Consider the following 27,587-nt stretch of genomic DNA (forward strand, 5'->3'; position numbering starts at 1 on the left):
AAAATAATGCTAATAACCAATTACACAGAGACATGCCCTCCCAGTTGAGGAAAAAGAACATGAAAAGACGCCAAAGAGTGCTTTGCTCTTTTCCTAACCCCTTCCCTGTATGAATGACACTCACTTATGATGCTGTAGGGACCAGCAGTATAGTTGGCAATGCTAGAGGACCTGGGATGAAATAGCCAGGCTGGGAGAAGGGGCAGCTAGAATCACAAACATAAAGAAGGACAATAGTTCAGAACTTCCATTTTTTCAGCTGAACCACAGGAACAGCTGAGGTTTTAGATCTGCGGAGGGGAGGGCTTCAGTTGTTTGGAGAGGGGGAAATGATTCTCAGGTGAATTAAAGAATCATCTCTTCCCTTTGCCAGGGTCTTCCACCTCTGCCTGGATAGCAGTTGTTGTATGAGAAGTTCCAGCCTGATGATGTCACAGAGCAGCTGGTGATCCAAACAAAGATTACACTGTAGAAAACAACTCCTCCCCACCCCAAAGGTGCAGGTTTCTGCCAAGATGCCGATTGTCATCCTAGGAAACAAAGCAGTACAGAGGGACCAAATAGGGCCTCCTCCGCTGGCTGACAAGGCCAGCATTGTTGCTCGATCCCACACATTAACACATGTGCCTATTCCAGCCAAAGACATTAGTGGGTCTTAAAACACATGAAAAGGCTTGGCACCAATGAAAACGAAACAGCTAGCAATGAAATTGTAATTTAATTAATTGTTCTCATTCTCAACATCTTTCAGGATCTTTGTAGTAGCAGTGGCAGAAAAACTCCTAGCATTTAATTAACAAAGAATGTCACATTGGATGACTTTGAAGAGTGCAACCCGTGGAACTTTTGCCTGGATAGGCTTCTGGCAATTACCATTAATGTAACTGTGACTAAAGTTCAGTAAAGGATAAACAGAGTAATATACATGTCATGTGGATGTATGAATAACAGCAACATGGCATTTAAGAGACTTGGGCCAGAAAACAAAATATCTCTGCAACTGTGATTTAAATCTCCTCCTACAAGCTCGCCTCCCCCATCTGTCATGAAATCATGCAAGAGACAACAGCAGTTTAGCTTTCTCTAGTTTAGGACTTACATATATACTAAGACTAATAAGGATGTGGTAGCTCAGTGGCTAAGACATTGAGCTTGTCGATCAGAAAGGTTGGCAGTTCAGCGGTTTGAATCCTTAGCGCCACATAACGGAGTGAGTTCCCATTACTTGTCCCAGCTTCTGCCAACCTAGCAGTTCGAAAGCATGTAAAAATGCAAGTAGAAAAATAGGGATCACCTTTGGTAGGAAGGTAACAGCGTTCCATGCATCTTCGGCATTTAGTCATGCCGGCCACATGACGATGGAGACATCTCCAGACAGCGCTGGCTCTTTGGCTTTGAAACTGAGATGAGCACTGCCCACTAGAGTCGGGAACGACTAGCACATATGTGCGAGGGGAACCTTTACCTTTTATATGCTAAGACTACAACACACATCATTCTCAACTAACAAATCTAGGAAGGATATAGGTTCCAACTTGCATGAGGTCAGTAGGTTGGGAAAACTCTGCATATATAATCAGATGCTTTAGGTATGTCAGTTCTTTAATTATTATATTCGTTTAAGTGCCCAAAACAAAACTACATGGTTCACTTCTGTAATGATCCAACTTCAGCCTAGGTTTTCTTTTTTCATCTCCAGCCGAAAGGGCATTGATCTGGGCATCCAAACCAGAATGTTATATTTTGGGCCCATTTATTGCCATGCATGTGTATAGCATGGCCACCCACTTACATTTTTGTTTAATATTGGCCATGCAAGGTACCTTCTATATCCTGAATCTGATCTTTAAATGAGTTTTTTTTACCACTCACCTTTGTATTGCATTTTCATGTTACACAGACTGCTGCACTTCCAATGTTCTTAGGTTTTCCATTTTATAAACCCTGGTTATTGCTGGTATTCTACAAGTATGGTGTTGAAGACACTGCTCTACCTTTGACGTTTCCCGTGTACAGTATTAGCTGCCTATATTTCTGATGCAGTCCCACAAAGGGCCTCTAGATGTCACTGTCCGCCCAACACTAGGTTTTTAAAAAATCTACTGTATCTGGCTTCAGCTAAGGGCCTCAAGCTAATAAGTGGCTTGCTAAAAGAAGAGGTCTGAAATGCTTATGAAAAAAGGGCAGCATGTAAGAAATAAACCAAGTTTCATGTTGATCTTCACTCACTTTATGACTGCCTTGGAGAACATGGGTTGTGCTTTCTGTGGAAGCAGTTCAGTTTTCCTTCTAGTTTTATATTACAGTACAGGGAAGTCAAAGGAAAGGCAAAACAGTACATATACATACATGATACATTCCTGTCACCTTTAATCATCACGCTGAAAGAAATGATTTGGCTGGCGTGCCATAGAGCAAGGAGAGAAGGAAAAAAATAAATTGTATATCATAAAATATCTTTTCCTAGACAGCTGTAACATGCAAAGGATTCAGCTCTCTTTCTGTAGCTGGCTGATTGTTCCATATAAGCAATAATATGGGATTATTTTCTGATTTCAGCTAGGGGTCTCTCTATTTCATCTAAAATATTTTTATAAATATATGCCATAAATAAAATTTTCAGTGAATGTATGTATGTATGTATGTATGTATGTATGTATGTATGTATAAGTGTATGTGTGTATATGTATGTATATGTATGTGTGTGTGCCTGTGTGCATGTGTTCATACACACACACACACACACACATTTATGGGTTCAGGCTTTATTTCTCCTTTTCATCTAATACAGGCAAAGCAGTTAATCTTCTAATGTAGAGGTCTCCAAACTTGGCAACTTTAAGACTTGTGGACTTCAAGTCTCAGAATTCCTCAGCAGCCACACGGGCTGAGCATTCTGTGAGTTGAAGTCTACAAGTCTTAAAGTTGCCAAGTTTGGAGTCCCTTGTTTTAGAGGGATAATAGATGGGAAGAAGGCTAAATTGAGGCTCAGTCCAAACAAGGCAGAGATATGTGCGGCTCATCTGTTCAACTCAGTAGTGTCCATTCCGTTGTGGAAGGGGGTATAAACAGGATGCTAACACAAAATTAGAACCAGAAAATTAAGTGGCCTTGCTGAATGCATAAACTGACCGTACCTGGACAAACGTAGCTCTATAACCATTATTCATGCTCTGGTAAAGAAATTAAGAACTCATCTTGGGAAAAATCTGAGTGCTATTTGGGGTTGGAGAGGGCACAGGGAGAGGGAGATGTAAGATGTTAACATACTCTTGAACAAATCCAGAGGTAGAAGGAAGCCTGAGAGACAAACTAATCCCATTCTGATTTCTTGTTGTTCTTAGTACAAGATGGAATATATAGAAACATGAAAAGGTTTTCTTCCCCCAAGATTCATGTCTGCACTTAGTAGACCAGATCACAGGGATTCCAAAAATGCTGCCTTGTTGTTGTAGAATATGAGAGAATCTTGAAAGCTGCTCAATTTTTTCTCTGTCACATTTTTATAGTAAACAAAATCAAGGCATTTTTAGAGTTTGCCTGCTTCCTCCAGTCCCTCCTTAACAGCTCAATCCCTACTGCACCACGCCTGATTCTCATTCCATCCCCAAAGCCAACCCTATGTTCCTTTACTGATAATCTCACAGCTGGATTACTGTAATGAATTAGACAAATAGCTCCTTTGGAAAATGATTTAGAAAGTTTAGCAGTTCACAATAGACAGATAGACCATTAAGTTTCACCAATCCAATAGTATTAGGCCAACTCTTTGGCATCTGCACAGACCAGTTCTAGGCCTAATTTAAAATATATGTTTAGTCTGATATATAAATAACCTGGGCACAGATCACTCAAAGGAACATCTCCTTAGATATTATCCTACTTTCACTCTGAAATGTTCAGCAGTGGCAATCAATCATTTATTATCGAATGGTTACCAAAAAAAGGGGAGGATTTTTGGTGATGACACCACTAGGCACCTTAGAAGCAGGGGTTAAATTCTGCACGTTGTGACAGGTTCTGGAGAACTGGTAGAGGAAATTTAGAGTAGTTTGTAGAACCGGCAAATACCACCTCTGGCTGGCCCTAGCCTGGGGTAGGAATGGAAATTTTGCAGTATCCTCCCCCTGCCATGCCCACTAAGCCACACCCACAGAATTGGTAGTAAAAAAAATTGAATTTCACCACTGCTTAGAAGTAAATGATTGCTGCTACTAATGATGATTTCATATTGAAAGTGCTGCGCTATTCTCTGTGTTGGTGTTTGTATTATTTAAATAATTTTCCACTATGATTTATATAGTTTTATATTTTAACTGAACTCAAAGACTTCCAACATTTTACAATAAAGCAAAATAGAATAAAAATAAAATTGAGAAAGATCAATTAGACAAGCCAAATAAATTAGTGAATTGAAATTCTTTATTTATGTATGCCACAGGCATGCTTTTACTTATACAAATGGCCACATCGGCCTCACGTTTAAACCAACACTACTCAAAATAATTCTGCCTTTTATTTTGATCTCAGTTCAGGAAAAAGCAGCCTCACTTCTTGGCTGCTTTCCATTTTCTTTTTCTTTTTGTTAGGATTCCACAACTTTGAAAATGAGAATACATTGACTTCGGAATAAGGGTACTAGAAGAATGACTGTGGGAAATCATAAAAGATATACCTCAAAGTTGGTTCAGTGCAAGTCACTATTCCAGAGAAAACAATTTTACAAAAATATTTTAGTATTTCTACGAACAAATTTGTTTTCAACACTTATTAATAGGAGAATGAAATCTCATTCTTTTAATTACAGAAGCAGCTATTTCTCATGGAAAGGTGCTACTCTTCAGCCAGAGAGATCCATAGATGCTACGTATATTTATAGGAAGTGTTAGAGCAGCAAAGGTGCTAATGCAGTTGCAGAAAATAAAAGAGAAAGGAAAAGCACATTTATATTACTCTGCTCCCGAGTTTCAATATGGCCATGAGTCTCTAGATGGAAAGAGCTGCAAGATGAAAAGAGCTGTTGAAAGTCAGGCATGACAATACTTCATCCTACCAAATATCCTCCATGCTTTACCTATGTTAGAGACTCTATGATACAAAAGACCCCAAGAATTTACCCAGGTTGTTTCAGCAAGTCCCCCCTGCTTCAGAAAACTTGAGGGAGAATTTTCTGGTCATCTAAGACACTCACCTAGGTGAGCATTGATTCCCTGAGTGAAAAGTAGGACCTGAGGAGAACCTATCCCAATGCTTTGGGTGAAGCATTGCTAAGCAGGTGGCAAATCCTACCTAAAATGTCATTTTATGATGAGGAGATTTCTGATTTTACATGATGCATGATATGAACCTATGTAGCTACATTGCATTGTACTGTTAGGCAGCAATGTTCAATGGGCTCACTCTTGTTGGACAGCAGACTTCTAGACTGCCATGCTGGTGATTAAATATGGGACCTCTGGTAAGTAAGACATGTGTTCTATGTCTGGGCTACATTTTCTTCCCAAATCTCCCCCATGAAGATCAAGTAGTTATATGCTCATGCATTTAGGTGTTCATGTCCACACATTGCAGTAAGGATTTTAAAATTACAGTTTGTGGACTAGAATGATAGGCTGTAAGGTGTGAAAGGCCCTTTGGGCATCATCTAGTGCAACTCCCTATCCAGTGCTATTTCTATAGAAAAGACTAAATTACAGTAGCCCAGTTTATATACAATATCAATACAGTGAATTAATTTGTACATGATGCTAAACCAACAACAAAAATTCCACATTAGAACTTATCATGTGTGAACCCTACCAAGATACTAATGTTTTGTGAAATATTATCTAGGAGGTTATTATTATATTATTTATAATCTGAGCCAGAAACTTAGAAATATGTGGTCAGCATGCAAAGGGATTAATGCAGAGTCCTTTTTTTCATTAGAGAAAGCAAATCATCTATAAACACTAGGAACTCTTTCCTTCTAAAAATTAAAAGCAAGGAATTTATTATATCATAGTCTTGGGATAAGTGTAACAAAAAGAATAGTCTTAACAATATTGGACCTCTGATGTAATATGTAAAACTTTGGATTTGAAAATGTATTTTTCTCTAAGCCTCCAGTAGAACATGCCTTATTACTGAATTCGTTTGGAAGTTCAGGATTGCAATTGCATTGACAGAAAAATAGAACTGGACAGGTTCCTAAGCCTCACAATGAACTCCCTTTCCTGTACTCCAAGGGTGTCAAAATCTGGCCCGTGGGGTTGGGCTGGAAATAACAAAAGAGCAGCCCACAGTATCTCTGGCCCCATCCCCCGTTTTGGCTGCCAGAGACACCGTGGGGCGGTCCTTTGCTCCCTGCCGCCTGTTTTGGCTGGCAGAGTGCTGCAGGAGGCATCTGTCCTATCTTCCCCCTCCCCTTGCCGGCCCATGGAAGAGAACTACAATGCTGATCCGGGCCTCGAAGAAATCCAGTTTGACACCCCTGCTGTACTCCCTTCCCCTAAGCTGTTTATTAGGAGCAGGGATTTTTGCAGGAAATCCTGCTTCCTTGCATGTTCTGTGTTAGACAGCAGTGTGCAAAGTGTAATGAAGGACTTTCAGCACACTGCTCCTTTGCCCAACCCAACCTGTGTCTTGTATGTTTGGAAAGATAAAGGAAAGGGGCAGTAGCAACAGCACAAGCAACCAGCTGAACCCCTGGAAACTTTGCCTGGATGAAGGACTTTGGTTTCAGCTTGCAATGGACTTAGATATCATGAAGCTCCTCTACCCCAAATTTCACTAGTCCATATGTGAGTTAGATTATAAAGCTCAATAATCATGACCCCTGATTTTGTTCAGATAGAATCTTCTCTTAACCCTGGATTTATGCAGTGCTGATCATACTGAAGAGCAAGTCCTGCTTTCTTCTTCAGTATATGAGTCCAGGCCGTAGCCTTGGGCAAGCTGAGGTAAAAAAAAAAAAAGAGAGAGAGAGAGAGAGAGAATCTTGGAAGAATCACAGTGCAGATACTTTCTTGTGACAGCAGAACAGTGAAGGCTCTTGAGCAATGGCTGTTTTTGTTTGTTTAAAAAAAAAAGCCTCTCTCACACCCATAACAGAGACAGTTCTGTAAACATGAGTGGAGAAGACCTTGGAAGACTGTAATCTCATGAATTCCCACGGTATGTAATGTTGGTAAAGGTGGAGGTAGCTCCTTTGTACAGGGGGTTGTTGGCCTAAAAGACAAAACAGATACATGTTGAAAAAATATATACTTGGCAACTGATTTAACAGTTACCAAGTTATCCTAGTAACTTTAACATAGGATTCTTTAACAGGGTGAGGCGATTCTTGGTGCTCTCAAAAGCCATAACTCCAGAATTATTTAAGAGGTTGCAACAGGCATATAGGTCTATGGTGAAATTGTATATCTCCTAGAAAGATGTAAAAAAAAAAAGTTATTGCTCCATAGTGTGTGTGTGTGTTTTCATAACCACTTCTGTGCAACCATTAACCAATAAAGCAAAGGAAAGAACAGGAAATGCTGATGCAATGATATTCAGGCAACAGGTTCCCCCCCCCCCCCCAACAACAAACTATTGAGAGATTGCTAACAACACACCCTCAAGGTACAATAAAACTGATATATATTGCAGTATGGATGATTCAGAATGAGAAATAGGCTGCTATGTCAGGGAAATAAAACAATAAGTCATTGCAACCTCCTCTCCTCTTAGGATGAAGCAAAATATTTACTCTTTGTCCCCTTACACTCTTCTGGTATTTCTTACCGTGTCCCATCTAGCCCTGGCACGCTCTTCTTCAAATTTGGCAAATTCTCTTCTGTCGTGGATGGTAATAAGCAGTTTCCAGATGAGCAAAGCAGCCAAGCCAATAAGTAAGATGGCTCCAGTTACGGAAAGGAGAACTACTAAGACATCAGGTCCCTTGGGACAATCTGTAGAAAACATTTGTATCATAAAACAGAATTGCAAATCCATGAATTACCCCTCTGACTGTTAAACTTAAGTTGAGTTCACCCAAAGGCATACATCCATGCATTTGATCAAGCTGCTGTGCCAAAGGAAATCCTGACTAAGGAGCAGCTATCAAATATTACTCTTGAACTTTATGAGCATATAACTCAGAGGTCTTCAATCTTGGCTACTTTAAGACTTGTGGACTTCAACTCCAGAGCTCTGCTGGCTGGATAATTCTGGGAGTTGAAGTCCACAAGTCTTAAAGTTGCCAAGTTTGGGGACCCCTGAGAAACTACTAGAAGACTTATTCTGCAAGCATCTTTTGGAGCGCATGTTCTCTAATTCTGTGCCATGAAAACCTGACACATAATTGTTATGGAGGGAAAGATGGATGCTTTGTAGAAAGAATGAACCATTTATAAAAACTCCTTTGTGCTCAGCTTACATGTCAGACCTTCCTTCATGCTAAGTGATGGCTAATAGGCATAAATAACCCATCAGTGGCTTTCAAATAGCTGCACAATTATTCAGGAATTAGTCTGATGTATGATTTAAATATTTCAGTTCTTTTTTACAAAATGTTATTCTAGAGCCATCTGCTCTTCAGCCTAAAGGGACCATTATAGTTTGACAAAAAGAAAGCATATCTTTGATCTGATACTCTAAACATAGTTGGAGAAAACATCCAATTTTGATATTAGCAAACTCTTTCTGACAGCAAAGTCAATACAACAATAGAAAAAATATATATGTCCAAGATGACAGCAGCCCATGCTTCCTGCGAGAATTTAAAGCGGAATTAGAGAAAGCAATTACTTCTAATGACCCACGAAGGTTGCAGGTCCCAACAGCTTGCATCCTATCAAACAAGTTTTGAGAAATCAATTTCTTCCATCATTTCATTTCCAGAAGTTTTTCTAGTTTCTGAAATACCTCCAACCCTCCTGACTACATCATTCTTTTTAATATTCACCCAAGGAGTAGAGAGGGTTTAAAGACCCCAGGCTATGATAGGAAGTGTGGCAGATTTTGTGGTTTCCCCATGTGGTATTAACTGGATTCAAATGCTGTCCGAGGAGGTCTGGCTAAGCTCCTTCAAAATCTGCCCAAGACTCCATTGTTGTCAACCTTATAAGTGCAGTGTGAGTCATCAGCCAAGCTAATACCCTGTGGTGAGGGTATATCATTTATTGCATGCTTTTGGCAACTAATGAGAGCTTTATCACCCTCTTTGGGTTTAGAACACACTCTTTGAAGGTTTCTAGCGTTCCCTTCATGCTCACAAGCACACAGAAAGAGATATTGTCTTATTAGAGTTTATGGCAGAGTCAGTGTCTGTGGTCCTGTTTGCTCATCTCATAGCAAGCAGAGACAGGGTTCACATTTAGTCACTTAAGTCAAATATCAAAGCAGACAAATCTAGCAGCTGGTTAAAAAAAATCCCATCTATGAATGACGGATGATGTTTTCAGTTCTGAACTGAAAGTTGCCAGATTGAATCACTGCTCTTTAGTCAGAACTATATTCATGTTGAACTAAAATAATGTTGCAATAAGAAATACAGAAGCCTGCTATCATTATAAATTATCGAAATCAGACATATGCTTAGGTGAATTTTGTTTAAAGCATCTGATAATTCAGATTTTTTTTCTCAATATGAGTTCAGGTTGGGGAATGAGTTTGCCTTACTGTCCTTGACTTAACTTGCTGTTCTAGGCTAAGGGGAAATAGAAACTTCCAGAAAATTTCTAGTGATGATTGATTGGGCACAATTTATGATGATTAGATCTGTCTCCTCCTAATCCTTTTGTTCTGTATATGTTAATCCATGAACCATTCCTATATTGTTTTCACATGATTATGCACCTTGTCAAAAAATAAAAAGTAATCTGAATGGAAAATTGCGAGTTTACTAATTACTACTGAGGTAGCAAGGATCTTTCCTCCCTACCTTTTGAAGGAAAAAGGCGCAAAAAACCTCATTTTATAAAGAAATAACTGCCCATTTTTAGATGACTATCTTTTTCATCTCTAAAAATCTCTGAAGTCCCTGCTCCAGTGAAAATAGGGATGCGTCTGGTGAAAGTTGGGACTGGAAAAAGGAAGGTAGAATGTCAACTAGCTCTTATCTTATTATAATATGAACCACTTTCAGTTTTTGTATTCATGTTGAGCTTGTACAGTTATGTCCATAATTAGTTTTAAAGGTATTTAATATAACGAAAACCAAGGTATTCATCCCATGTCTCAGTTTTAATCTAGGTTTTTCCAAATTGTTATTGTTATATTGTTATAACATATATTATTCTCAAATAAAGTACCTCTAAGCATGAATTTAAGAACCTCACTTGTCACTATAATCATCTCTCTCATACATTCCAAATTAATATAGGGTACCAAGATGAGTTCTGGCACTTCTCATCTGCAAAGTATCAACTGGTCATCCAAAATGAGGATTTATTTTAGTGACCCTTGGCCCTCTCACCTGGTTCCTCAATAACATAGAGGATAGATTTGCCACTGGCGTCCTCGTAATATTGGAAGTACACTACACAATCATTCTCATCCTTGTATGTACAATTCACAGCATCTTTCCCCTTGTCTCCTGCAGAAGAAGACAAAGGAAAGAACATTTAGTTCCCTGACACTATTCAAGAAATTGTTAGCATTTAGATCTAGAAATATCAGTAGGGGTGTTAAAGAAACAGGGTGACTCTGACACATCTCAGCATATATATAAAGACTGTTTTGCCAGACAGGTGTCCATTATCATTGATCCATGTGGCACATCACATTTTGTATCTGCTATTCTCAAAAGAAGTGTGAAAATATAGAAGAATTTCTTTTAAACCCATTCTCGAGTTGCAGATCCTCAGCCATCATTCACTTCTCCCAAAGCGATGGGCCCATTAGGATGCTTCACCTATAGGCCAATTAAATCCAGATGTATTCCTGGGTACTATTGGAATAGTCGACATGATTGGTACTAACATCAAAGTTCCAGTTTTGCTGCAAAATGTGAAGCTGACTTAATAGAATTAGCCTGAATTTCTTCTTCTGTTCTGCAAACCTAGGATAGCTTTCTGGTTTTCCAATAAGCAGATTAAAAATGAAAGAAGTTAAGAGTAGAGCAAAATTCTCAGGAAATTATAATCATTATATAGTCTACTTCCCAGCAACAATAATTGTGGATACTTCACCAACATCCTTTCATCCTTATACAGTAATATTTTCTGTTTTCTCAATAATTCTGGCCTTACTCTAGGTAGATAGAGTAAGACATTATTAAGAAACTTTCAGTAAGTGAGCAGTGATATAGCTGAAGAAGAAAATCATGCAAATCTGTTCAAGCAAAATGTTACACCATTATTTACTTAATCCAGGAATATGTCCAGAACATAAACATTTCACCTTTTGTGGGATTATTTTATTCTTGATTGCTGCAGCGCTGTGGTCTAATTCATGACCTTTTAAAACCTTTCTTGACTAATTACATGTAGCTGAAGGCAACTGATTGACTGCTTCCAACAGGCAGTTAAAATGCCTGTAAAACTACTTCTCGAAACAGCCTCCTTTTCTTTTAATCTTTATAAGCTTTTGTATTATTTTATTTTAGTAGGCTTCTCAGGCATTTTTTTTTTTTTGTAGACTAGATCATTACCAGTTGGTTTCAGGCTGGATTCTAGCATGGAAGTTGCTAGTGTTGTCTTAATGAATAACCTTTTGTTGGAAGATAACAACAAATGTATTTGGATGGGTGCCAGTTTCATTTCCAGCCTCCTACGTACTTCCCTGGTATCTAGTCACTGGATTTTAGATGGTTCTGGTTTCTGGCTGCTGCTCTTTAATGCCAAGACAGCCTGTAATAAAGCCTATTCACAACTTAATCACGGAAGGAAGCAAATTTGATCTGTTCGACCAAGAAATTTGTTTCTTGGGCATGGGGAGTTGGGATATTCTTCTCTGAAATGTGCCCACCTAGTTTTGGATATGGCATCAGTAACGGGTGGGCTTCAAAATTTTTAGCAAGAGGTTCCCTGCCCAGTTGCTGGGTGGGCGTGGCCATGGTGGGTGTGGCCTAGTTGGCTTCCTGCACCACGGAGTGGGTGGTGGTTCCCTCCCTGGGCTCCAGAGGCTTTCCTCGAGTCTCTGGGAGGGCAAAAACAGCCTCCCAGGCTCCGGAAGCCCTCTGGAGGCCAGAAACCGGACTGTTTCCAGCCTTCCCAAACTTCTGGTAGGCCCATTTTTCACTTCCCCGAGACTTTGCCCACACCCTGCACTTACCTGCATCCAAAATGGGCCGCATGGGGACTCCTGGGAGGGGAGGGGTTGGTGGGGACAACCCGGACTGGGATTTAGGGGTTCTCTGAACTGCACAGAATCTTAGCTAGAGGTTCTCCCAAGCCACTGTGGACACACAGCGGCCTGCCCCTGGCATCAGCCATTGTCAACTTGAAGGGCAGACCAGACAGGAAACACAGTCAGATGAGCTAATTATATTTTATTGTAAAGCTATATTAACAGAATCTTGCAAGACCGAAAGTACATCCTCCCCCTCCCCCCGCCCCCATGCCCACGTAATGTGAATTTAACTGAGCACGGAGAAAATCCTTTATTGATTGTTTCATGGCAATGGAAACAGTGAAAGTAAATATTTCTTCACCCTTATTGTTTTCATGTATTACTGACTGGTGACCTCATTTAAGTGACCAACATATCACTAGGGAGGGAGGGAGCAGGAAGCACCTACAAAGCTATTATGAGGCCTATTCCAGGCATTATTCAGATAAAGTTTCTCTGAGAGTTAGGCAGCCTATTAATCAATTAAATAAATAAATAAATTGGGGAGCCATCTCTCCCAGGCAACTCTGTCCATCTCATGAGGTTGCACAGGGTTGGTATGATCTGGTTCCCTCTCTGACCTAGGAGGCATGCCTACTCTGCTGGGGCACCTGATCTTTGGAATGAGCTTCACCCTAATAGTCCTGAATCTTTTGGCCTTCAGAAATAAAGATCTGGCTCTCCTGTGCATTTGGGGCAGGATGGTAGATGAAACTGTTCTGTAACACGTGTTCATATTTTTATTGTTGGCCTCAATTAGGGGCTTATGTTTTTTTTTTCATTTTTCTGGTTTGGGGTAGGTTATAGCTGTAGTTATTCTTTCTTTAAAAAAAGAAGTATCTTTTGTATGTCACCCAGAGACACAAATTATGAGAAAGGCAGCTTTATAAATCTTTTGATTCTTTTTAAATAACAACAATAATAATAATTCCTGTGGCATCTGCTCAGTTTACAGTAATCACTGGTACTGTATATTATGTTATCTTTCTTGCTAGGTTCTGGAGGTGGGAACTGATGGAATAGTGACTCTTAAACTAGCTATGAAGTTTAAAAGGCTACAAGATCCTTTATTTAATTTTTTAAAAATCCTTATTTCTGATGCAATTTAACATCTATAGGGGTAAATTGATGTGACACCACTGTTCTATTTCCCCCCTTAATTATGAACAAGAAAGGAAGATATGCTGGTGAGAGTTTTCTAATATTAAAAAAAAATAGTAGTTGCCAAAAACAAGCTACATATGCAAAATGCCCCTCCTTCACGAAAAAGACAAACCTCCTTCCCTATTACGTAAAAAAACAACAACGGGAAAGAGCTCTGCTGAGATAGTTTGCCTATTTATAGGTGTCTCCTTTAAAATAGAGTTCTTGCTTGAATTCTTGTGTTAAAACCTTAATCGTCTGTAATGATGAATACTCTGAGATTGACTGCTTCCAGTCCAGATTGCAAAGACCAGAAGTCTAATATCCCATAATTTGGAAATGGAATTAGACAGACAGACAGACAGACAGACAGACACACACACACACACGCCTGTGTGTGTGTGTGTGTGTGTGTGTGTGTGTGTGTGTGTGTAGATATAGAGATAGATATAATCTTCATAAGGCCCTGAATAGGTATGGTTTCTTGTTTGGGTAAATGGTGCTGAAACTGTGTTCAACACCACAGGAGGTCCTCCGCGTACAACCGCAACTGAGGTAAAATTTCCATTGCTAAGCAATGTGATTTTTAAGTGAGTCCTCCTGTTACCATGTCTGATTTTACATACCTTTTTTTGCCATGGTGGTTAAACTAACAATTTGGTTGTTAAGAAAGACTGGCTCCCCTCCCCACATTGACTTTGCTTGTCGGAAGCTAGCTGGGAAAATAAAAAATGGCAGTCATGGGGTCTTGGCATATCGCGACTCCATAAATACATGCCACTTGCCAAGCACCTGAATTATGGTCATGTGGCCATGGGGACACTGTGTCAGTTGTAAGCCCAAAGGCAGGTCATAACTCACTTTTTTCAGCCTCATTGTAACTTTGCACATTCGCTAAACAAATGATTGTAAGTCGAGGACTTTTTATAGCTCAAGCAGGCAATATTCACAGCTTAACCTTGGCTTTGTCATTGGAGATGTAAATGATACAAGTGCCTTCCTTTAACTTAGCAACTGAATCATCTGGAAAGTTTCTAAGTCAGAAAAGGAGGAGGAGGAGGAGGAGGAGGAGGAGGAGGAGGAGGAGGAGGAGGAGGAGGAGGAGGAGGAGGAGGAGGAGGAGGAGGTGGTGGTGGTGAAGGAAAGGAATTTAGAAGAAAACAACAATAGTTTTTCCACCAAAAAAAAAAAAACCTGCCATAGTTTTTACATACCAAGCTCCTGCACCAACTCAATCTCATCCCGGCAATTGTGGTTGCAGGTGTCTTGTTCTATCAGGATCCCTCTCTCAAACTTCTTGCATTCCACACATTCCCTGTGCAGAAGAAAGAGTCATGAGCAAGGAGATCGGGGAGCAATAGTGATTATTGCTGCCATATCCCGTCCCTATAAAACCAGGAATTTGATGTATTCTCTCTAGCCTAGATCTCCTCCTGCTCTCACAACTCTATGATGTCTTGCTCTGCTACCTGTTAGTTTCCTGGTTGCATATGACTAGATGGGGCATGCATTTTGTTTTATTGAGGATGCACTCTTTATTTGAAAGAGTTGCTACCTAATCAAACTTGGTTAAAGAACATTTCAAAAGAACATAAGAAATCTGTGTATTACATCTCAATAGCATTTGCACAGCAGTAACCACAATTTCCCTCCTTCTCAGTTTAGTTAGATGTAGCTATAGCACAGTTATTACTTCTAAATGTGCACCATATATATTATTTCAAATTGTTGTTGTTGCTGCTGCTGCTCCATGAGTCCTAGGCTCTTGGTTAGAATCATTGAAAGTAACCCAACTGAAAAAATTGTGATATCTAATGCAATAGTTACAGTAATTAAAATACAGTAGAGTTCCTGCCATACTTGACTTACTTGCCTCATTTTAGTGCTTTTTTTTAATGAGATAGCATCTATTTAGTTTTATCATTGAAAAACCTGGGAGAGAAGCAGTGCATTGAAATGAAGATGCGAAATACAATAACCACATAGAGAATGGCTACCAAGTTCAAAAAAGAATTACGGCACAGAACACTCAGAACTGGAAGCTCTGAACCACTTCAAACAGAGGAACTGTTTCACTTAGACTGACAAGTGAGTTGCAACTTTTTAAAATTCTTGGACAATTTGCACTATTGGACTGGGATGGTGAAAAGCCATCATTCCTGAAGAATGAAGAACATCAAAGGAAAATAATATCCATTGGTTAAGCTCAGATTTTTTAACACTGTATACTGACATTGTTATCTCACTTTCCCCTGAACCAGGCATGAAATCCTCTTATCTTTGCTAGGTTGTTCGGAACCTTCTCTGCATGTGCAGAGCATCCATGATGACATCTGGGCGTGTGAGTAGAGCCTCCCACCACCACCACCGCTACCGGTTCGCCTGAACCAGGGTGAACCGACAGAATACCACCTCTGCCCCCAATTCATAAACACCAGTGACAAAATAAATGAGCTTATGGAAAAAAATATAGGATAAATTATAGGAGAATGAGAATGATAGCAAATATAATGAAGAGATCTGGGTCAGGGAAATCTAGGTTGGGAATTAAAAAAAGGTAAGCAATAAAGAATGAAAAGAGTTATTCCCTATTGTCTCTTCTGGTACTCAAAGGTGGCAATTCATGTTCCTGAAATGAGCATGCAAATTTCAGAATAAAACAACTCTAGATGCTGCACTTGAACAGCAGCAAACTACAGGTAGTCAAGTTTCAGATATTAATGTGGGGCAAATGGCATAATAAATTTGCATTAACGAACAGGTGGTCCTCATTTAACATATGCCGTCTTTAGTGATTCTGCAAAGTTAGGATGCTGCTTAAAAAATAATTTTACAACTGGTCATTTGCAGCACCTCTAAGGAGCTGTGAATACTGTTTGTGCTCTTCACAGATGGCTTCTGACCAGCAGAGTCAATGGAGAAGCATAAGCCATGTTCATGGGATGTCTCACTTAATAACTGTGAGTGATTTGCTTAATCATTGTGGCAGAAGTGAGGTCAAGTCCTTTATGATTGTGTCTGGAGACTACATGTATGCACTTGCCTGTCTTCTATGATGCCAAATTCACTATAGTAATCTGAGAGAAATGACTTGGCTTCCCATAGAGTCTATTAAAAAATCGTAAGACTTTTAAATGTCCTGCTCTACCATTGAAACTGTTTGTTTCCTGAGGAAATAAATGACTATATACTTTCTTTTATTGAAGCATGGAGATGACATATGGAACAGGAAGTGATATGTTATCAGGTTCAGTTAAGACATGGGCTACAATCAGACTCAAGGACATATAAATAGAAAACTGAGCAGAAAAGGGAGGGGAGAGAAGAAGCAGAAGAAAGATGATGAAAAAGCTCTGATTCAGTCTTAAAATTATTTCCCACTTTGAACAGGAACAATAACACAAAATCTTCATGAGTAGAGGCACTAAAAACTATGCTGACTCCAGTTGTAATTGCAACAAAATCATTCTAAATTTTTTATACCAACAAGAAAAGAAATAAACAATTGACAACATTCAGCAACCAATGATTATTAACGCGGTGAATCAGCATGCAGGATAAGGTTTCCTATCAATTAAAAAGAGCAGATAATAACCCAGTGCAAACCAGTGGGTGTTATGTACTCGGAGTTACGACACTGCCCAAGAGCGTGCCGGCCAGGAGGTGGTGCTGATTGGCTAAGCCGCGCAAACCGCTTGGCGGGAGAATGCTGTATTGCCATTGGTTGCCCCATTTGACAGCTGCTATATAAAGAACTGTCAGATGGGAATTCTCTGTTGCCAGTTCCGGAGTTGCCTTGCTGTTAGTGCATTTCTGCTAGACAATAAATGGTTGTTGTTTCATAACCTGTCTCGCCTCAGTTCCTACCCGCCTGGTTCTCCGAATAGAGCAGTGGGGAACGTAACATAGGGCAGTAACAGGACGTAACAGGAAACAGAACGGAAAATAATGAGCATTCAGATTCATCCAGATGATAAACAGACATAAAAAATGAATACATGCCTACAAGTGCCTACAAGATAATGATTCTGATTCAGAAGGCATAATTAAGGGATGGGAAAACCCACAGTAAGAATCAGGTGATGTGATCAGACTCCATTTCTCATGCAATTTGACTGTCAGCTCAAGTCTTACGAAAGGGCAGTAGACATGGCAGTAAAGCACTGGAGGCACCAATGGATTACTTGAAGAACAGATCTACATGCAAGGGACAATAAAGCCTAGGAGACAATCCTAACCAAGATAATAAGAGCTGCAGCTTACTAGTGTGCCTACTGAAGCACTGCTGCAGCCACATGACCAGCAATCAAGCCGATTTCTGTTTAAGTTGCAGCTGACACACATAACATACAGATTTAAACTTTCTTAATTCCAATCTTGAAGATCTTATAGTTATCACCAGGAAAGGTTCTGTATCACACAAGGAGCAGCATTACAGTGAGATATTTTTTATTCCTGATAATGATTTCATTTATGCAAACAATCCCCTCCCCCCACGCTTTGGTCAATAAAAGTAACAAAATAATTAATTGGGGAGAGATAGGCTGCCACCGCTCGCCTCTTCCCAGCTGCTCCACTAGCACCAGGACAGCCCAGCTGCCTATCAAGCAGCAGAGAGCAGAGAGGGGAGGGGATAAAAGTTTTCTATTTTAGAGCTTGATAGTCCCAGCCACAGAATGAGCAGGCAGCATAAACAGATTGTTTAAACAGAATAAACAGAAACCAAAAAGCCCAGGAATAAAAGTAAACTTATCCAGCAATAAGTAAATGACCTGAACAGTAAAGACTCTGATGGAGCACAAATAGAAAATGTGAAAGATAAAAGACAGTTTGAACTGTGCACAGCTTTGTAGAGAGCGACAATAGGGAAATGAAGTCTTTGAAACAGAAGAAATACAGATAGTTGTATTTTTGATTGGAAACCATCCAGAGTTGGTTGTAAGATGGGCATCTATAAGAGAGAGAGAGAGAGAGAAAGAGAGAGGGAGGGAGGGAGGGAGGGAGGGAGGGAGAGAGAGAGAGAGAGAGAGAGAGAGAGAGAGAGAGAGAGAGAGAGAGAGAGAGAGAGAGAGAGAGAGAGAAAACTGTTTACCACAGAGAGCGATCCCTTTAAAAACCAGACAGTTTGAACCATGGGGTTGGGTTGCTGCCGGTTTGGCCCAGTTTGGCCAAACCGGTAGTGGAATTGAGGCGTGGGTCGCGGAACCGGCAGCAACCCAGGCCTGCCACACCCCTGAACTGGTTCCCTTGCTGTCACCGGGCCGCCACCATTTTGGATTTTAGTGACTGCGTGTGTGCAGTTCACTGTAAATTGTTCTGCACTTTTGCGCAAACTAATTTACACTGAACAGCGCATGCACACACTGACGTTGCACGGGGGCTGTGAACTGGCAGTAATGCCAGCAGCAACCCACCCTTACATGGGACTCAGATTAATGCTGAAATCTTTTATCAACTTTATTTTTTTCCCCCAGCAGAAACAGACCGCTGTCCTCCATGTGGACAAAGTAATGGCAGACTGTATTATTGCAGGACATTTCCAGCACTTCATATCTTTCTTTGCTTTCAGCAGAACTTCTTGTTTCCATATGTAGCAAGACAGTGTAAGGATTACAAAAAAAACATTACTGTTTAACCTATTTAACTTAAAATTGTTAGTCCACATTAGCTTACTCTAAATTGTGGGTTCAACATTAAATGCGTTGAAGCAAAAATAGGGAATTTTTTTTTTTGCCAGCTGTAATTATAGTGACCTTACATCACCCCCCCTAAAAAAAACCTTATGTTTATTTTGGTCATTTAACCTGTACTGTAGCATTATTACCACAATGCATATTCTTTCATATTCATATGAAAAATATGGAAATAGAATTGTCTTTTAAAAATGAATTTACTTATACTGTCTGGGTTTAGATATTTTTATTAAAATATGCATTTTGTTATATTTTTTCTTGCTTTTGTTCCAGAATTTTCTTTCATCAAGCACAATTATAAACAGTTTAAAATTTTGATTCTTTCAGATTTGCCCCCTTTTGGGTTTTTCTTTTCTTTTATTTTTTACCAAGAAAACACAGTCACCATAGCTGTTATGAATGTGGAAAGAACACAAAAATAATGTACTACCTACTCAGAATCTTCTTAAGTAAAACAAAAAGCTATTTAAGAAATTGATTCACTGCTAGGAAAAAACTACTGTGAAAAACAACTGGCACAGAACTTTTTCAGACAAATCAGACAAAATTCCCAGCCCTATTTTAGTACCTCACTATAGAAAATGAGTTATGGATGATACAGGCAGTTTTACTGTTTTATAGTCATTTTGCAGTGAGATGGACAGCAAAAAAATGTAATATCAAATTAACAAACAATTAAAATATTTTACCAGAAACCTGAGAAAAACATTTCAGTTAATTCTACAAAGAGGAGATACTGACTTGTGAATGCTATGAATGGGATTTAGACAATTTAACTGAGTGGTCATTAATAATGTCATCACAGACTAGGAATTTGATTAAGATTGTTAAGACTTTGGAAGGCTCCTGGGATATGATCTAACCCGATTTGAGCAGATAAAAAACAATTCAGAAAGTGCACTCCGATTTGTTTTTGCTCTTCACAAATATTGACATTCACAAGCATGGCCAGATCCCCAATGATTTGGAAATAGCAGCCATTGTTTTAAAAAGATCTGAGGGATGACTCTACAGACTTTATTCCCATTGGCCTTTTCAGGTATAGGCAAAGCGCGTCACTCCAGGCTCTCATACTATCAATTTAGGGAGAGGCGTGAACATGATCTTTCAGCAGAACAGTTTAAAAAGTTGTAAGTCTCCACAACTGATCATCACTTATTATGCATTTAACCCACAGCTCACTATTGCCACATTTACAGGAAGAGCAAGAGGTATAGAATGAAGGAAGTGTTGTGTCATTGCAGTGCAAAGCCTGCTTTTTTTGCATACATGGTTGCGCCTATGAATGAAAATGTTTGACTTGCAGCCTGATTGTGCAACATTCCTTTGCTCATTTTGACAAAAGCAGCAAGATCCTACAGATTCCGTGTGTCAATGCAGTATATTCTTGAAAATCAGGCGCAATCTTCAAAGACATTTATCGACTGCCATTTTAACTTATAATTGTTATCCTAGGAAGGTACCTGATCTTATTAAATGCTGATATTACCAATGGGAGGGTACTTCAGCGTCCCTGATTCTGAAAATAATCGTTGCCAAATGACCAGAAAGAGGTTTTCTGTGCTCATTTCAGCAGCACATATACTAAAATAAGAAACACACCCCAGACCATGCAGACTATTTAGGACTTGTACGTTTGTAGCTACAGCAGGTGTGGTCATTTGAATTTCAAGAAATTTTGCTGGCTATGTATCATCATCCCTTATATCACTGCCATTGGATCTCTCCCTTCCTGAATTTGAGTTGTCAGTGGAAGGGGGGGAGGGGGAAAGTGAGGAAGGTTTGACTAATTGTGCGCTCATTGAGTCCGAAAACCCAAACCATTAGTACTTCTAAATATCCTGAATTTCAGACCCTGTGTTAGAGAAACAGGGCATAACTAAAATATAATGCATCTGAAAGCTTGGGACTATTTGAGAACAAACTTGTGTCGAACTTAATCTTTGTTTCATGTATGGTAATCCTTGGGGCCATTTTCTAAGGGTTATAGGCAATATCACAGGCAGCCTTCTTAGTGTTCTTTGCTGTTGAGAAGACCAAGATCATTTGGTCAGAATTCCAAAGTTCCAAAGTGTTTTTGAAATTTAGTTAAGATAACTAATTTTAAAATTAGGTCAGGAGTAGTCACCTTTAGAGCCTGAATAAAAATAAATTTCTTTCCTGAGGAATGCATTCTGTCATCTACACCCCTTCGGGGAGAGGGGGCAGTCTAGAAGTCTAATAAACTAAACTAAACTATAACTGTCTGGTTTGGTTCTGCAACCCAACAAGACAGACACAGACTTCAGAGGATAATTAGAATTGCAGAAAAACAATTACTACCAACCTACCTTCTATTGAGGACCTGTATACTGCACGAGTCAAAAAGAGGGCCATGGAAATAGTTACAGACTCCTCGCATCATGGACATAAATTGTTTCAACTTCTACCCTCAAAACGACGCTACAGAGTACTACACACCATGACAACTAGACACAAGAATACTTTTCCCTCCGAACGTCATCACTCTGCTAAACAAATAATTCCCTCACCACTGTCAAACTATTCACTAAGGCTGCATTACTATTACTATTAGTCTTCTCATCATTCCTATCACCTATCTCCTTCCACTTATAACTGCAGGGCTGTAACTTCGTTGCTTGTATCCTTATGATTTATATTGATATTGATTGTTTCATGATTGCTTATTTGTACTCTGTGACTATCATTAAGTGTTGTACCTTATGATTCTTGATGAATGTATCTTATCTTTTTATGTACACTGAGAGCATATGCACCAAAGACAAATTCCTTGTGTGTCCAATCCCACTTGACCAATAAAGAATTCTATTCTATTCTATTCTTTTCTATTACCTAGGATTATAACTAATACCTGATATCATTACCTAGGATTATGAGTAATTGATAAGTCCTAAGGCTCAAACCCTAAGAACTGGTTTCTTTCTCATGAAACTAAATCACAATTTGGCACTCACTTTTTGATGGTGCAAGCATCAGGACAGGTTGGGCACTTCTCACAGGTATCTCCGTAAGAGCCAGGCTGAGTACAGACACATTTCCCACAGGCACAATATCCACGGCCTTGCCCACTGCACATCATCCCATTGCTGGACATGCAGGTGTCTGTCCGAGTTGTACAATTGCAATACGTTCCAGTCCAGTCAGGGTTGCAGGCACAGTCTCCACAGACGCATTTCCCATGTCCTACAGGCAAACAATCATATGAAAATGGGTCTGTATTGTAGGTCATGGAAAGGAAGGGAGAAGAAGGGGATACTTCTCAGAAAGCTTTATTTTTTAATGCTAAGATCTCAATTTTAGCATTAAAGGAGTCAATTCCCTTCTACTTCCCAATCTTTCTCCTTCAATCACATGGAAAACAAATATAAAAATTAAACAGGATAACATACTTTCTGGAGATCATTGACTGATTTTAGGGAAGTGGTTATTATTTACTGGTCCTTTTTGTCATACAAATGTTAGTAACCGGAAAAGTTTCTTATTTTTATTACTTTATTATAGACAATATCTCCCTATTTTCTCCAAAGAACTCCAAAGGCTTCTTCCAAAGATTGGCTTCAAAGTCTTTCAGGATTCCTTTCAGACACTCCAAGCAGGGCTGACCAATTTTCCCAGGGCTCTGGAGAAAGACATTTCACCAACTCCTCTTCACTTTATGCAGTTAGAGCTGAATCATATATCAAGTTGCAGTACTGCATGTTAGTGTGTATGTGTATGTATGTATGTACACACACACACACACACACACACACACAATTAATTAAAAACACAACAAGGCTGAAAAGTCAGAATCTCAAGTATGCAAGGGAGGCCATCTTGCCTATCTCATTTGTGACTCACCAAAACGACTGTAATGGTACAACAGGATCATTTATTTTAACAGTTCTGATATCATCCCAGAAAAGTTGAAATATAATTGTTAAATTAACCATTGTAGATAGTGCAAAATTGTGTCTCTAGAAGAGTGTTTCTCAATCTCCTCAGCGATTTTAAAATGTGGGGACTTCAAATCCCAGAATTCATCAGCCAGCTCTAGGATAGGGAAAGGCAATGAAGTGTCTGTGCTTAATAGTAGCCACATAGCTAAGACTTGCCCTTGGATACACTTTGTTCAGCTGTGCACTGACCCTTTGAAACTACTGAAGCAGTGAAGTCATTAGAATAGGAATATTATTGCATTAGGAGAGGAAAGCTTAGAGGCCTCTACAAAAAGCTGCCATGAAAATAACCAGTGGAAGTATTTTTTTTTTTCTATAGTATTATTGATCTAACTAGTAATACAAATTCATGAACGGAGGGAGGGAGGGAGGGAGGGAGGGAGGGAGGGAGGGAGGAAGAGGCAGACCGATAGGCAGGCAGACAGACAGACAAATAACCACACAGACAGCAGCTCCCTCCGCAGAGGATGAATGATCATGAAGATTAGTTAATGAGAAATTCCAGTCGATCATGGGGAAAATGAGCTGAATGAGCAGCTGGCTAGAACAAAATCTCTAGCAGTACCAGGAAAATGTATACAATATTAGGAACACTTTGTGAGTTTGTAACATAGCTAAGAAATAATTACTTGTCTGGAATAAACCAAGAGACAACAGCTTCATCAAAAGTTATTAAAGTGGAAGGTTGGAAAATAGAATAGCAACAATAAAAAAGGTTCTTGGAACAGTTACAGATGTCCAATTAGATTTTGGATTTTCCTGCTAAACTCCACATCTCAGAATCAGATTTGCAAGCCATTTCATCTGACTTGCTCTCATACACAAGATTAATTATAGCCCCATGTCGCAAAGAAATGTAATGTAGTAGGGAAATCTTTCCCAGTTGGGGAACATCTTTATCTGGACGACAGATTGCTCTTAGAAGTATAGAGTAACACTAGGGCCACTAAGGGATATGGCAAAACCATTCAGAATTCACATTCAGTTTTGAGCAAACTCCACCCCCTACTAGTACTGCTGATGTTGTGTAGTTTGATAATGAAACATCTGCAGGAAAATAACCAAGATCTGAGAGCATTAAGAACCCCACATTCATTTTTGGTCATATTTCTAGGACAGCTATTGTCCCTTAGCATTTTTCTCAGAAATAGTTGCACAAAGGATTATTGAGGAAAGCAAGCACCTTCCTTCTTTTTGTAGTACCAAGTTGCAATCCTGAGATTACTGTGTACAAAACTGTGCCCTCCAGCTGTGTCCTGGCTGTTTATTATTAAGCAGAAGAAGCCATGGGTGTGTTCTTCAAGTGGAAAATTAGGCCCAAATGACTTTGCAGCCCAGATCAATTCTAACTGTTCCGGTAGCCACTGAACAGACTTAACAGAAAAAATAACAGTATAATAAGTTTCTGGTGGGAAAAAACACAGTGATTAAGTTGTGTGATGTATACCTGGCTAGCCTATTTTAGCAATGCTTGAGGAACATCCTGACATCCCACATTGCACAATAGTCGTATTTTATAGCACGTACAAAAACTTCCATGGAATAGAATGAGTTGTTGTTCTAGACACAAACATCTACCCACTTCCTATAATCAAATCACAGCAATTGTTTCCTTCAACACTGAGTCACACACAAAAAGCAGTCATGAGTTCCAAACAGATAGCTGCTTCTAACACTTTCCCCCTCTTTCATGAAAGCAAATTGAGTCCTCTCTGGATCACCAAGTTAATGGTTATATTGTAGGAAACAATTTTTTTTTCTTAAGCAGCAAGTTGCTTTTGGAGGCACACAAACACAAATGCTTTTTGCTAACTCCTACTATACCAAGGTTGTGATTTAATTATTTCTTAAGGAACAGATTTTTCAGTTCTTTTTCAAAACAATTTGGTTAAGCACAAGTTTGACAAATTATATGTGTTTAGTTATTCCAACTTGCTTTGGCAAACATAAATAACTTCGCATCTGTATGTTTATAATCCCAATCATAATTAAATATCTGAGTTATCCTTTAGCCAGAAGGAGAATGAATAATCTGTGATATATTTACACTCCTGCACTTGCTCACAGCCTAGACAAAAATAGAGAAATAAAAAGATAACACCTTCTATTATTTTTCAAACCACATATGATTATGTCATAAAACACTTGAAATATACCCCAGAAATGAGGCCATTTAGTTCTCCAAATGTTGTTGAATTATCCCTCTCAGCCATTGTTATGAATTGGTTATGTGAGCTGCTGAGGATGCTGTGAGAGACTGCTGTTCCTTAATAAAAACGTAAAAGCCTAGGTATTGGAAAGGTATACCAAATACTAAATATTCCTTATCCCTACATAAATGTGTGCAATGGCATGATATACATGCAAAAAGAATGCATTGTGATAGAGCAACATGTTTTTGTTATTTGCCTCCTTTCAACCTCCTTGAAGATGTTTTTGATCCTATTTATGATTATTAATTATGAAGTGTTTTCTAAAGAATTTACATTTTTGCAGATATGTTTTGAGAACACTGCAGCTTCCCACAGTATAAACACATGCATGATTTTTTCAGTGTCAGTTCTAATCAAAAGAACTTTAGAAAGGTTCCTTCCTTCCTTCCCTCCCTCCCTTCTTGTAGGGGAAGAAGGTTATAAAGAGGAATGATGGAACAACTCAATAGAAGGAAGGATGGAAATCATGATATTTTCTTTCTTTGCTCTTTGCCTTTTTTCCATTTATCTTATCTTACCTTTAAATATAAATTATTATATTTAAAGATTATACAGGTAGTGCTTGACTTTGTTTAGTGACCGTTCGGAGTTACAACATCACTGAAAAAAATGACATGATTGTTTTTCACAGTTATGACCATTGCAGCATTCCCGTGATCATGTGATCAAAATTCAGAAGCTTGGCAACTGGTTCATATTTATGACCACTGCTGTGTCCCAATGCCATGCAACCTTTTGACAAGCAAGTCAGTGGGAAAGCCAGATCTACTTAACAACCAGGTTGCTAACTTACCAACTGCAGTGATTCACTTAATAAGCATAACAAGGAAGATCATAAAATGAGGCAAAATTCACTTAACAAATGCCTTACTTAACAACAGAAATGTTGGGCTTGAGCACTACCTGTATTGTTATACTAGTATTGTCTGGCCTGCAACCACCTTTTCTTTTGGATCTTTGGCCTGCCACACCTCGGACTCTGATTTAATTTTGGATGCTATTTGGAACCCTCACAAGTATTGTATTTAAACATTCTAGTGTTATTTTTTAAGTCAGAAAGAGGACTCTCTGGGGAAAAATCATTCTTCTTTGCAGGTATGTACAGCTCTTAGAAGCCCACCCCACTCCCTCATGCCACTCACCTGAGCATAGTTCCCCTTTGAAGCGAACACAGGAAAAGTCATCACATTCACAATATTTGCCCGATATCCTGCCAAAGTCACTGCTGTAGCAAACACATTGGCCACAGATGCATTCTCCACGTTGGTTGCAAAGCGGTTGCCCCTGACTGGGGCTGCAATTGTCTTGCTGGGATGGGCCATATTCTTCCTCAGAGCACTCGCAGAAGGAACCCAGACGGCCTGGGTAGCAACGGCACATCCCACATTCAAAGGTGCCATTCCCATTGCTACAGATATTGCTATAAGGTTTGGCAAACTTCTGGCAAGCACAGTCACAGTTAAAGTTCAACAGAACCGTCAGGCTGTCTTCAAAGCCCACTGGCTTAATGGTGAAAGAGGTCTGCCGGTCCTTTGGGCAACCACGGACCTTCGCTTCAACGCTGAAGCTCACCTAGGAAGAGGTTTAAGAGAAAGAATTACCAGGTTAAGGAAATATCCTTAAATATGTCACATTCAGTTTAAATCTATACACAGAGAAAGAGATAGAAAAACCAATCAGAATAATGTATAATTGTTTGGATGGAGTTACCGGTTGCAAAATCAGCATGGGGATAGTTTCCTTGTAAGGCTAATGTACCTGCAGCAGGCAATAGAATATATCATCTTGGATGATCTCTACAGGGTTAAACCTACAAAGTAACTTAATGAGAGACCACTCACAAAAAATCTAGGTCTGCAGGCTGTGCAGAAAAGTTCAGAAATAACAACGAAACCTTGAGAAGCCAATTCCACATGATTGCAAACAAAACTATATGGATATCTTCATAGGTTTGTCTTTAATTAACCTATTACTAATAAAAAGGGGAAGATATATTCATTAATTTCAGGAAGAAAATTTGTAGATGGAAGAAAAACATTCAACTGTTGTTCATCTTCACATCCCTTCCTCAAATCATTTTCAACTTCTTTTTCATCCCCACCCCCCACCCCACAAGTTGGTCTCCAAGATCCAAAATAAGCCGGGCTGAGATAATGAGAAAACTATTCTAAATGTAAGGTTGTGTAGCGGACAGCAAAAAACTAAAACAAAAAAGTAAGTATTACTTACATTAAGTATTTCTAAACATATAGTAACCATTGATTTATTTTATTTTGTAATTTCAT

The 27,587-nt window shown here is 39.2% G+C and overlaps 1 protein-coding gene across 2 annotated transcripts in view; it reads right to left on the bottom strand.

Moving 5' to 3' along the window:
* Positions 1 to 4,440: 4,440 nt before the first annotated feature.
* ITGB3 (integrin subunit beta 3) overlaps positions 4,441 to 27,587 on the bottom strand; it is a 78,723-nt gene continuing 55,576 nt past the window's right edge. Inside the window, exons 10-15 of one of the 2 annotated variants that reach the window (XM_081970832.1) lie at positions 26,445 to 26,874; positions 22,106 to 22,334; positions 14,652 to 14,752; positions 10,439 to 10,558; positions 7,765 to 7,931; positions 4,441 to 7,209 (exon numbers count right to left, since the gene is read on the bottom strand). In XM_081970832.1, the coding sequence (XP_081826958.1) occupies positions 7,141 to 7,209; positions 7,765 to 7,931; positions 10,439 to 10,558; positions 14,652 to 14,752; positions 22,106 to 22,334; positions 26,445 to 26,874 (1,116 nt within the window). In that variant the 3' untranslated portion in view covers positions 4,441 to 7,140. Of the gene's footprint in view, positions 7,210 to 7,764; positions 7,932 to 10,438; positions 10,559 to 14,651; positions 14,753 to 22,105; positions 22,335 to 26,444; positions 26,875 to 27,587 lie in introns of those variants that run through there. The other variant, XR_014176785.1, reaches the window with a different exon arrangement.

This window comes from Natrix helvetica (assembly GCF_964273705.1).
Source record: "Natrix helvetica genome assembly, chromosome: Z".
In the NCBI taxonomy this organism is placed as follows: Eukaryota; Metazoa; Chordata; class Lepidosauria; order Squamata; family Natricidae; genus Natrix; species Natrix helvetica.